This window comes from Carlito syrichta, unplaced genomic scaffold (assembly GCF_000164805.1).
Source record: "Carlito syrichta isolate Samal-C Ts95f unplaced genomic scaffold, Tarsius_syrichta-2.0.1 Scaffold304542, whole genome shotgun sequence".
NCBI classification, from domain to species: Eukaryota; Metazoa; Chordata; class Mammalia; order Primates; family Tarsiidae; genus Carlito; species Carlito syrichta.
This window is the reverse complement of record NW_007248638.1, coordinates 602637-616503: the sequence shown is the minus strand read 5'-3', so window position 1 is coordinate 616503 and position 13867 is coordinate 602637. Positions and strand designations below refer to the sequence as shown.

Below are 13867 nucleotides of genomic sequence, written 5' to 3'. Positions count from 1 at the left end.
TACCTACCATTAAGGGTGATAATTTACAAAAATATGCTAGTAGTGAGTAATTTATGCAGTTGACCTTTGAACAACACAGGTTTGAAATTGTGTGGGTCCACTTAAAGGCTGATTTTTTTTTTCCAATAAGAGGCTTGCCTGCCTCTCCTGCTTCCCCTTTCACCTCATTCACCTCTTCTGCCTTTGCCACCCACTGAAACAGCAAGACCAACCCCTCCTCTTCCCACTCCTCCTCAGTCTACTTAGCATGAAGACAATGAGGATGAAGATTTTATAATGATCCACTTCCACATGATGAATAGTAAATGTATTTTCTCTTTCTTATGATTTTCTTAAGAATATTTTCTTTTCTCTAGCTTACTTTATTACAAGAATACAGTATAGAATACATACAAGATACAAAACATGTTAATCAACTGTTTATATGATTGGCAAGGCTTCTAGTCTACAGTAGGTTATTATAGTTAAGTTTTGGGGGAATCAAAAGTTATGCATGGATTTATGACTGCCCAGGGGAACTTCACCCCAACTTCCATGTTGTTCAAGTGTCAATTTTGCTTACTAATCAGAGCAGGACACTCATCACCAATCAGAATGGGTTTGGGGCATAAACAACTGAGTTAAGTGTATCAGTTAAGTGTATTAGATGGCCATCAGTTCTGCTCCCTCCACTGAGGCCTGTCAGTCAGCTTCACATTTAGTCTACAATTTTTGTCACTCCCTAGACTAGGGATTAGAACTGGCTGGTGGGATCCTTTCTGCTGCAAATAATGGAAGACTCAAATAAAGTAGATTTAAAATGATTCTTTGCTATTTTCACATAACAAAAAATCTAGGGTTGGGTGGTCCCTGGCTTTGCTGGTTCTGTGACTCAGTGGTGTCATCAAGAACCGTAGAGTTTATCGTCTCTTCATTCTGCCATCTTTTGTGCACAGCCAAATGTGTTTCTCTTATGGCCACAAGATGGTAACTACAATTCCAGAAATTCCAAGCAAGTACAACAATGTCTGAAAAAAAATAGACATGTTTCTTTTTTCCCATTTATTTTTATTATTATTATTTTGGTTTTTGTTTTGTTTTTATGAGTCAGAGTCTTACCCTGTCGCCCAGGCTGGAATGCAGTGGCATGCTCACGGCCATGTCAGCGTTGACCTGTTGGGCTCAGGCAATCCTTCTGCTTTAGCCTTCCAACTAGCCGGAACTACAGGAGCACCTTCCATTCTCAGCTAAATTTTTTTACCTCAAACCCATGGGCTCAGGCAATCCCCTCACCTTGGCCTCCCAAAGTGCTGGGATTACAGGCTTGAGCTACCATGCCTGACCTATTTTTATTAAGTAAAGTCTTTCTCAGAAGCCACCCAGTGGACATTCCCTCAGTCCTCATTGGCCAGGACTGGTCCTCATGCCCATGTCTAAACCAGTTACTGGCAACACTACTCTGGCTGTCTTGGACTAACCATGCTTTACACTCTGAGGCTGAAAGTCACTTTCAGCTGAACATCAATGTTCTTCTTGCAGTAAATAGAGCGCAGGGTTTGACCATAAGGTGGACAACCAACAGTGTCTGTATCATATAACAAATTTCACCAAATGATTTATCTGAAAGGAAAAATTGTGAATTAAGTGTGAATCCATTACTATCTCTGAAAGCCCATCCTTCAGCAACAGAACATCCACTTAAGATTATCAGAAGTGAAATGAATATTTGAAATACAGGTGGTCTTTATCCTTGAAAATATCTTTATATCTTAACTGTATAGATGGGTGGATTTATCAAGATGAATAATGCTAACCACAGCAATAAAAAAGCCATAAATCTCACAAGTTGAGCACAGTTAGTCTTACTGTTTACATATGTAAAGTCATATGTCAGAAACAAGGCACTAGTCTTTCACCTTGTAGCTTTATCATCTGGATCCAGTGACCTGCAAGATTCAGTGGTTGAGGAAGAGAGAGATGGATGAGGCACACCAACTCTTGACTACCTCGGTCCAGAAATGATACATGCCATTTCCATTCATAGTCCACTAGCCAGAATGAGTCACATGGCCTGCCAAAGTTGCAAGAAAGACTGGGAAATGTAGATAACATGATGAATAGGTGTTAATTACTAGCTGCATTCTGCCACATGGTGTTTAAAAATCATTTTCACCAAAATATTTGAGTTTTGCCTTTAGTTTTCTTTTCCTGTGATATTTTTGTATAATTTTGGTACCAGGATAATACAAGACTCATATAATGAGTTTAGAAACGTTTTCTCATCCTTAATATTAAAGAAAACTCTGTGAATAATTGGCACTAATTATTCTTTAATATTTAGTAGATTTCATCAGTAAAGACACCTGGGCTTAAGCTTTCTCTGTGAAAAGTTTTACATTATTAATTCAGTATTCTTATTTGTTATGGGTCAATCCATATTTTCTACTTTTTATTGAGTCAACTTTTAAATTTTGTGCCCTTTCTTGGAATGTGTCCATTTCATCTAAGTTCTAATATGTTGACATATAGTTATTCATAGTATTATCTTATAATCGATGTTATTTTTGTAAGGTCAATAGAATGTTCCTCTGTCAGTCCTGATTTTAGTAATTTGAGTGTTCTTTCTTTTTTGCTTGGTCCATCCAGTTAAAGATTTGTCAAATTCATTGATCTATTTGAAGATCCATCATTTTTTCTATTATTTATTTTATTAATTTCCACTTTAATTAATGATGGTTTTAGCTTGGTTTATTATGTTTTTCAGTGTCTTAAGATGAATTGGCAGGTTATTGCTTTGAAATTTTTCTTTTTTAATACAGACCTCAGAGCTATAAATTTCCATTAAGCGCTGCTTTAGCTATGTCCAATAAGTTTGGAGATATATATATATATATATAAATATATATATATCTGTCTTCATTTTTATTTATCTAAAAGTATTTTCTAATTTCCCTTTTTCCTTGATCCGTCTATTATGTAGGAATATATTGTTTAATTTTCACATATTTGTAAATTTTTCAATGTTTTCTGTTATGATTTCTAATTCCATTGTGGTTCAAGAGAACATACACTGCATAATTCTGACTTTTACATTTATTGAAGCTAGCTGCAGAATGTTCCATGTGCACTTTAGACTATTGCTTATTTTGCTGTTTTGAAAAGAAGTATTCTATATTTGTCTCTTAAATGGAGCTGGTTCATAACATTGTTAAAATCTTCTATTGCTTATTGGTCTTCTGTCTCATTGTTTTATCTATAATTGAAAATAGGATAGTGAAGTCTCTAATATTATTGTGGAATTGTCTCTTTTTCTCTTTATTTCTGTCAGTTTTGGTTCATGCATTTTGGGAGTTTGATGTTACATCTTCCTAATGGACGATTTTATCATTGTAAAATGCCCATCTTTATCTCTGGTAACAGTTTTTGAGGTCTATTTTGTCTGATACTAGTACAGGCATTTTAGCTTTCTTATGGTTGCTGTCTTCTTAATATGGTATATCTTTTTTTCATTCTTTTACTTTTCACTTATTTGCATCTCTGAATCTAAAGTATGTTAAGATTTTATTTTATTTTTAACAAGTTTGGCAATCTGCCACTTGATTGGGTTGTTTCATCCATTCACATTTACTATTATAATTAAGATAGTTTAATTTGTGTTATTTTTGTTTTTTGCTTTGTGTATGCCTCATGTGCTTTTTGTTTCTCCATTCTCACTTTAGCACTTTTTTCTTGCATTAAGTGAATATTTTCTAGTGTAATATTTTAATTATTTTAATGCTTTTTTACTTTTTTTTTTTTTAGTTTTCTTAGTGGTTGCTCTAGGGCTTACTGTGTACGTTAACTTGCAAGAATCAACTTCAAATTTATAAAACTTAAATTCAGTGAGATATAGAAATATTATTTCTATATAGTCTTCCCCTCCCTTTTGTGCTATTATTATAATATTACATCTATATACTTTATGAAATTAACAATACATTGTTTTAATTGCTACAGTATATAATTTTACATCTTTATAAAGAGTCTGGAAGAAGAAAGGATACCAAATATATGCATGCATATATGTATGTGTATTTGTACATATTGAGAGAGAGTCTATTATATCAAATTTCTTATTTACCTTACTATTTACCATTTCTGAGTTTATTCATTAGTTCCTGTGAATTCCCATTACTGTCTTGTATCATTTCCTTAATTCAATATAACTTGGCTCACATCCAATTCCTTTGTGCTGTTATTATAGTCTATTGTATGCCTATATACAGGCTCAACAGTAAAATTATACATATTGTTTTATAAAATTTACTTTTAAAGTATTTAATAGATGAAAAGGGAAAAATACATATTTATGCTTTTATAATTTCATAATTACCTTTGCCTGTGTTGTTTGTTTTTTGAAGTGAACTTAAATTACTCTCTGAGGTCACTCACTTTCAGATTAAATAGCATTCTTTAGTATTCCTTGTAAGCTGGATCTACTGTTAGCAAATTTTCTTAGTTTTTGCTTATCTTAGAATAAACAAAATCTTGGAATGTCTTTATTTTCACTTCATTTTTGAAGAATAGTTTTGCCAGTATAAGATTCTTCATTGGCATTTTTATCTTTCAACATTTTGAATATGTCATCCCACTACATTTTGATCTCCACTGCTTCTGCTCATAAAAAGATGTTCATCTTATTGGAGTTCACTTGTATGTGATGGATTGTTTTCTTCTTGCTCCTTTTTGGGTTTTCTCTTTATCTGTGTCTCTCAACATTTTTACTGTATGTCTGAGAGAAGATCTCTTTGCTTTTATCCTAAATGGATATCATTAGGCGTCCAGTTGTATGATTAATGTTTTTCAGCAAATTTAGGGAGTTTTCAGACAACATTTCTTGAGTTTTTTTTTTCTTTTTTTCTCTCTCATCTCTTTCTGGCACTCCTATTATGTGTATGTTAATGTATTCAATGGTTTCCCACATTTTTCAGAGACCCTGCTCATTTTTTCTCTCTGGGATTTTGTTTATTTGTTTTTTGGACTGTATAAATTCCACTTCTCTATCCTGAGGTTTTCTGATTCCTTTGTCTTCTAGCTGAAATCTACTATTGCACCCCTCTAGTAAGTTTTTGTTTCTGTTATTTTTTTGTCACCTTTCAATTCCAGAATTACTATTTGCTTATTTTTTACAATTTCTGTCTCTTTATCAATATATTCTATTTGATAAGATATTGTCATCATACCTTCTTTTGCTTGTTTTAGCATGTTTTCTTTTAGTTCTTTAAATATATTTATAATAGCTGCTTTTAAGTCTTTACTAAGCCCAACATCTTTAGTTCCTCTCACAGGCAATTTCTCTTGACTTTTTTTTTTTTTTTTTTGGATAGGTCACATTTTCATGAGTCTTTTTGTTGTTGTTTGTTTTGTTTTTTCATGTCTCATATTTTGGGTTTAAAACTGAACAATTTAAATTATATTGTAACCACTCTGCATGAATCACCCCAGATTCTTATTAATTTTGTGTTTGATCATTTTTTTAGTGGCTTGAATGACCTTTTTTATTAAGTCTATTTACCTCACAGTGTAAAGCCTCTAATGTTGCCCCTTAGAGAGTGTGGCCTTCTGCATGTTCATTTGAATGACAGTGAATTCATGGCTGTCTCCTTTCTGACATTCTGTAATGCTGTCTGTGAGTCTCCACTCCTTGCTGACTGATTGCTCTATTGGTTTTTACAATGCCCTGGGGCATAAATTGCTTTACAATCTGATCCCATTAAATTTATGACCCTTGGCACTGATGATAGTTTTTGAAACCAGTTTTTGAGGTTTGTACGGAAACCAAGAGGGCTCTTCTTAGCTATTTCCCTGGTTTTCTCTGACTAAACCCACTGCCTATGGTATCCCACATTTTTCAGAGACCCTGCTCATTTTTGGTTAGCAGGGTTTAGTTATTTTTATGACTATACCAGTCTCCTACAAACTGCTTACTACCAAAATCCCCATTGTTTTTAAGAGTACCCTTCAGTTTTAAACTTCCTACCCTCTGTTCCAAATAAAATCAGTTCTCTTAGGGAATACTTTGGGGCTCTCTATTCTTATGATCTCCCTCTACCCCTGGGAAAAGCCAATGAGCTACTATTTCAGATCTAGAGGCAAGACAGTGGCCTTCCTCGTGAGATGTGACATGTCTACTTTATGACCAGGGCTCTGAGTGGAGCAGTAGCCTCTGATCTTGGCTTTTCTCTTTTACCATGCAATCTCTATCCTTCTATTTAGCACAGTTAGGGCCCAATATCCCCAGCTTGCCATGCCTAGTGTAGAGTCTCCACCCTAAGAGAGTGTGTTTGGTGGAGGAAGGGAACTCCTACATTTACATGGAATTTAGTCTCTGCAAAACAAAGTTGAGGGTAATGACAAATGATGGCAGCTTGCCCCTTCCAGGGAAATATAGTCCTGTCCTAGAGCAGGAGAGAAAGGAAGCCCCGTCTTCCTGGTCATACCTGCTTAGAATAGAATTTTTTACATGCTAAGTTGGAGTAGGGGAAATAGAACTACAGGGATAACAGGCTGATAAAAATCACTTACTCAAGTGGATCATGCTCAATGCCATAGATTCTCTCTGTCCATTTTTGATATTTAGTAGATTTTCATTAATAAATGTTTCTTCATTTGTTTGCACTTAAGACAATATCCAAATATGTTTAAAGTTACATATTTATAGTTTTTACTATTTTTTTTTCTGTGAAAAGGGTCTTTGAAGCTCTTCATGCTACCATAAGAAAAATGGTCTCCTTGTCCATAGATTTTTAACCTGTTCTCATATAAGAACACAGTATAATATTTACAGTACATCTTTTATTCCATATCACCCATAGTGGTCCTGTTTCCCCCACTTAAAGCCTAACTGCTACAATATAGGCAGAGACTCATTCCTAAAAAGCCGGTATCCTTGTAAGTATGTGTTTTTTCTCAGAGAACATCTATGCCAACCCTTGTTCATAATGTGAAAAACTATACATTCCACTTCAGAAATGAACATGATCTTCTCTTTAACACCAATGCTCTAGGTTTTGTTGGCATTTCATCATGCCAGAGTTCATCTTATCCCCAAACTTCTTGTCCTCTAGAGTGAACAAGGACTGACAACCTCCTCTTCTCCTCATTCTCATCATGATTTTTCTTCCCAAGAAATAGCCCAGTGGAGTAATGGAATGTGCCCTGTTACATAGGCTGCCTCAGTCTGAAAACAAAAGTGTGCAGTGAATGGGGGGCAATTTGCAGCATTAACTTGGCTTTAGATTTGCTTATCCTTTTGTATTGTACCTGCAAAAAGTTAGAGCAGAAGAAAGGGTCTGTAGCACACGGTTTCCGAAATGCTACTGAGAAAGTCTGTGTCAGGATAGTTGTGTGCTCTTGATTCCGTCTTCGTCAAGGGGCATTGGTACAGGAGTTAAACCATCTCTTGCCCTTCTCCATGGTTATCCTTTATCTATTGGATATTTTTCTCTTATATGCACCCAATATTTCTTTATTGCAAAATAAGCATTTCCCCTCACTATTAGTAACCAAAGTCACAACATTCTCTCTGCCCCTCTTCTCTACCATTATAGTTCTTTTATTAGAATCCTCAGCTCCCTGTCTCATTGCCTCTATTCGCCCTCTCTTCTTAAAAGACTGATAAGACCACTTGCTCAAGTTTTCTGGTGAGAATCCCCACGTACACTAGTCTTGTTGAACTTCAGTATCTTGAACCTTCTACCTTCTCCTCCCTTCTCTTACTTGCTGTCTCCTTGTGAACTCTCATTCTCCCAAATCTTCCTACTATGTGTAGGTACTGACCAAGGCTATATATATATATCTAACCTTTATTATGTACACACACACACACACTTTCTCTTCTTTCCTAAATATGTCTCTAAAAGTCATATCGCCCATTCTGACAATTTCATGGTCATCTGTGCCCCCAACACACACACACACACACACACACACACACACACACACACACACACACTCACATTATTGCACTATCAATTTGGGAGACAGAGACTGTGTTTATTGATTTCATATTCCCTCTAATGTTAGCCTAGGACAGTGCAATATAGGCAGCCAGTAAAAGAGCTGCCCAATTGACTAGAAGAGTAATGTTCTGTAAAAGTGGGTCTTTCCAGCACATTCCAGAACCTGGTTTATTTCCAGATATGACAGGAGTGCAAAAAGTAAACAAACCTCAGGGTGTTACAGTGTTCCAAATGACTAGGCACTCTGGGTGAGGTGGCTGAGGATCTGTTTATTTTCAAGGTTGAGAAAGAAAAGATAGAATAAACTAATGTGTATTGCAGATCACAATGCTGTATTTGCAGCAATAAGTGCCTAATAAGTGCAAACTTTTTAAGCAAGATTTTATGCTTCATTTACTTTAACAGGACAAAAGCCTACATTTCAAAATAACTATCCAACACCAGATTGAGGAATCCTTTCTAAGAGGTGCAAATGACTCCAATATTAAGTAAGGAAATAGAGTAGATGAGTCATTATCCAACTGTTAAGGAAGACCTGTACATTTCCAAATAATTTTTTCTCTCCATGAAGTTATCTCATTTTCTCCCTGCCAAGTAAAGTTAATTAAATAACAATAATAAATTGAAAGTTTATGAAATTATATGTGAGTGAGGAAAGTAGATATTGGTTTGGGCTGATGAACATTGTTGAACATGTCTCTCTCATTTGTGTTATAACTTTCTTCCAGAACGAGTCATGGGGCAAATAAATGGATATATAGGCTCAGTGTGTGCAACCAACTGAGGGTTTTATTTGCATCTAGGCTGACCATCTGTTATATACAGTGCAGACTTGCCTTGGAGCCAATTCAAGAAGAGAATGCCCATGGATTTCAAAAGAAATGTTCTACTTGATGTGGCCACATGTGGAACTCAGAAATGAATATGGGCTAGGAAAGGAGAAAGGGAAAAGCTACTGATTCTTACGGGCTGAATTTGAACATTTTCAAAATTTCTTTCATTTTTAAATTTTTTTTAATTGTAAACATGTTGGGTAGAATTCAGGGTTAGGTATACAAATGTTCATTATGCAGGTATTCTTGTTGATAAGGTGTGCCCCCCTACCCCACCAGCAGTTTCCCACTACTGTCAATCCCTTTTTTATAATATTACTATAGTTGTTCGAGGTCCACTTATAAGTGAGAACATGTACTATTCAGTTCTTTGTTTCTGTGATACATCACTCAGTATAATAGCCTCTAAGTCCATCCAAGTCTCTCTTTATGTGTACCCGTTAGCTTAGCTATCCTCAAAGTCAGCCCAAGGAGTTCATTTACAAGCAAATGAAATCAAGGTTCTGGTGATACTCACAATGGGTTCCCTTTACACATCCTTCTCCTTCTGTGGTACCCAAAAAAGCACTGTGTCCCAAATTTCTGTCCCAAGTCTACCACTCATCCCTCTTAATAAGTTTTCCCTTATCATACCCATCATTAACCATGACTTAAACTGTAGCTCATGGTAGTTGACTCCCAGTCTCTCTACTCCAATTTGGGCCTTATTCTTTTTCTGCATCTCTAACTGCCCTGGGAACAGTCCCATTTCTTCAAGTAATCACTACCTCCAATTTGGCATGTCTCCTACACAGACTCATGTCTTCCCTCCAATGAACAGCCCTCCTTCCAATTTCTTCTATCATATTATCAACAATACTATACTACTCCTTCCAAATACTTTTTATTTTTCTCTTCCTTGATCTCATATCTAACCAGTAACAAAGTTACATCGTGTTTTTTGCAGCTCTCAGTCCCTTTTGTGAGAGTCTGGACAAATCTAGCAAGGAAGCCAATTTTGTGTTGGCATTATGTGGAAGGATGCATCTTAACTGGGCCAAGAGGTCACTTGGAATGCTGGAAACCCATGTAGTCCAAAAGTCAAGTGCAGAATAGAGTCATGGAGGGGAGTCAAAATTTGGTACTAGAACAGCAAGGACAGTCATTCATCAGAACTGCATTACTGAAGTTGCAGAAAGGAGCAAGGACAGGGTCTGTCTTGTCCATCTTTGATTCCCAGAGTCTAGTATATTGCCTGCTAATGGCAGGCATCCAATAAATGCCCATACACAAGGCAAGTTTAGATTGAACTCTTATTCAAGATTACATCAAGTAATACTCTCTCATTTTCATTATTTTAAACCATCAAGTAGTGTTTGGGGAAGACACGTTAGACAGGAATCACATCCATCAATGTTAATGTTGGCGGTCTATAAAGGTAATCTGACATATAATGGATAAATAAGGAGGAAAGGAATTTTAATAATATTTAATATATTGTGTGGTGCTTTGACTTTAAGAAGTCATATGTTTGATGTCATCATAAAAACACATTTAAAAATTGCTTTATGAGCTGGGCTCGGTGCTCAGCCTGTAATCCCGCACTTTGGGAGGCTGAGGTGAGTGGATTGCCTGAGCCCATGGGTTCGAGACCCGTCTGGGCAACTTGGCGAGACCTCATCTCTACAATAAATCAAAAAATTACCTGGGCATGTTAGCACACGCTTGTAGTTCCAGCTACTTGGATGGCTGAGGTGGAAGGATCACCGGAGCCCAGCAGGTCAAGGCTGCGGCGGCCGGGAGTGGCTACTGCACTCCATTCTGGGTGTCAGAATGAGACTCCAACTCAAAAAAAGAAAAATTGCTTTATGTAATGTAGAGATCAAAAATATTCATCTACCAGACTGATTTTTTAAAATCTATTTTGTGGCTTGGGCTAAAACTTCTAGTAACTAAATTACACAGAGATTTCAAAAATTCTGCATCTCAAACCATGTGAAGGAAATTAAGGTGATATACCCTTGAAAACTGTGTTTGTTGGGGTGATGACAGACTATGAGAATGGCAAAAAAAAGCATTTCTAATTCACATGATTTAATCTAATGAATCATGCTGAATACATATGTGTGTATGAGCTAAATTAATATATCAAATGTTAGTAGACATTTGACAATTTCTTGTAAATTGCTAAAAGTTATATTCCCAGTGGTCAAAATACTTTTTATAGATCCTCTCATTAATAAATGGGAAATCTGCAGAGTGACATATTTGTTAAATAAAATAATGAATGTATAAGTATGTATTTATTAAGGACTAAGGCTTAATTAAATATTATCATTAGAAATAAGTTATTTACTAATCCATTAAGCAGATATTGATTAAGCTACTATTTACAAACTTAAGTTAAACAGTAATCAGAATGATTTGATGCTAAAAGTCTACTTTGCACTGGAAAGTAAAACAAAACAAAATTTTAAAAACTTTTTTTATGAAAAAATGCAAACATACAGAAGAGTAGAAAAAATAATATAACAAACACCTATATGGCCTCCATCTAGATTCAACAGTTGTTAACATTTTCCCAAAGTTGCTTTATGTGTATGGACAATTTTAACATACCATTTGAAAGAAAATTACAGCTATCATAATGCTTTACTCCTTAGTATATGCCCTGAGCATATACAAAGAGTAAAACATTCTCTTATGTAACTATAATGTTTCTATCATCCTTAAAATTTTAATAATTCCTTAATAATATATATTGATAGTCTACTCAGGATTTCTACAGTTGTTCAAAATGTCTTTAGCCTGTTTTTTTATTTTTTTACCTGTTTAAAAAAATAAAAAGGACCCAGTGAAAACATGCACAATGTATTGACTTATTTCTCTTATTTCCTTTATCTTAGAAGAAATGACTTTTTGAAAAGACTAGGCCAGCAGTCACATAAAAAGTCTTATATTCTGGATTATCTGATTGTTTTCTTATAAGGTTTTTTACCATGTTCCTTTATCCCAATATTTCTTGTAAAAATAAAAGTTAAATAGCCTGTGTTCAGATTAAGTGTTTCACAGGTGATACTGTGTATTAAATATTACAACATAAGAGGGTAGAATGCTAATCGTTCTAACATCGGGGATATAATTTGATGACCTGGTTAAGGTAACTACCCCAAGTTTGTGATTAGGAAGTAAGCTATGGAGTCATACCTTAGCATCTTGCACCTATTTCTCATTATTTTTTCACCTAACGGTTTGAGCATCTGTTGAGAATTTTTGCTTCAATCAATTATTTCATTAACAGCTGTAAAATGAAATTTACAATTCTGATTACTCTTTTCAATGATCAGTTTCCAAATTCTCTCAAGTGGCTTTTAAAATCCTAAATATGTTCTTTGAAATTTAAAGGATTGAAATTTAAAACTGTAAAATATCATAGTATATGTGTAATGGCGGAGTGCTAACTTTCGATTTGCCTTTGCATTTTCAGCAAAATGGGAAGCTACATGTTTATGATAAACGGATTGTTGAATCCTTTGAGGAAGCACCTCTTCATGTTATGGTTTTCACTTACATGGGATATGGAATTGGAACCCTGTTTGGCTATCTCAGAGACTTTTTGAGAAACTGGGGAATAGAAAAATGCAACGCAGCCGTAGAGCGAGACGAACAAAAAGTACGTATGTGCACCTCCGTCATCTTTGCCAATGCCTACTCTTTTCTAAAATATTATCAGAAGTGGTGATGCAGATACAGATTCTAGAAGGAATGACATGCTCAAGAATTATTCAGGGTAAATTCCATTAATCTGTACCCATTCAGCCTGGTGTGTTCATGGACTTGTTTTTTTGTTTGTTTGTTTTTAACATTGTTTTATAGATAGATTTTATTTTGTTTTGTTTTGTTTTATAGAGAAGAGTGCTGTCTGTGTGACCCAGACTGGTTTTTTTTTTAAGTCAGAGTCTCACTCTGTCACCCAGGCTGGAGTGCAGTGGCATGCTCACAGCCACAGCAGCCCTGACCTGCCGGGCTCAGGCAATCCTTCTGCCTCAGCCTTCCAAGTAGCTGGAATTACAGGCATGCATCACCACACCCAGCTAATTTTTCTTGATTTATTGTAGAGATGAGGTCTCACCAAGTTGCCCAGACTGATCTCGAACACGTGAGTTCAGGCAATCCTCCCACCTCGGCCACCCAAAGTGCTGGGATTATAGATGTAAGCCACTATGACCATGGACTTGTTTTGTTTTTTGAGTTGTAGTCTCACTCCATCGCCCAGGCCGGAGTGCAGTGACACACTCACCGCCATCCCAGCAGCAACATGCTGGGCTCCAGCAATCCTTCCATCTCAGCCTTCCAAGTACCAGAACTACAGGCACGCGCTACCATGACCAACTAATTTTTTTTATTTATTGTAGATATGAGGTCTCACCAAGTTGCCCAGACTGGTCTCGAATCCCTGGGCTCAGGTAATCTTCTTGCCTTGGCCTCTCAAATTGCTGGGATTACAGTAGGCTTGAGACACAGCACCCGGCCTGAACTTGTTTTTTATAAGCAACTACTATTTGCCAAATACTGAATGAAGAGTTTTCTCATACACTATAATATTTAATTTTTATAGCAACCCCATGAGATAGATATTAAAATACCATTTTAAAGATTAAAACATCAAAATGTAAGAGTAAGGGCACCTGGGTGGGACTGTAATCTGGTATTCTGGCTGTAAATTGACTATTATGTATGTTGTATTCTGAAATAGAGAAGTGCTTCCAAGGAAAATGGAACATTTTTGTTTTATGTATGTCAGTTTTCTCTCCTTTGACACTATTAATATTTTGGACTGGATACTTCTTTGATGTAGGAGGCTGTCCTGTGGATTTTAGGAATTTTAACAGCATCTCTGGCCTTTATCTATTAGATTATCTATTAGCACCTTCACACACACACCTGTGACAAATAAAATTGCCTCCAGACATTGCCAAATGTCTCATGGGATGCAAAATCATTTATGGTCTAGAACAGGGGTCCTCGAACTTTTAAAACAGGGGGCCAGTTCACTGTCCCTCAGACCGTTGGAGG

General features: G+C 35.9%; 1 protein-coding gene across 1 annotated transcript in view; it reads left to right on the top strand.

Annotated features, from left to right (window-relative positions):
• The window catches only part of SPTLC3 (serine palmitoyltransferase long chain base subunit 3), a 143512-nt gene that overhangs the window by 28698 nt on the left and 100947 nt on the right, over positions 1–13867 (top strand). Inside the window, exon 2 of the mRNA XM_008060152.2 lies at positions 12279–12464. Within this exon, the coding sequence (XP_008058343.1) occupies positions 12279–12464 (186 nt within the window). The remainder of the gene's footprint in view (positions 1–12278; positions 12465–13867) is intronic.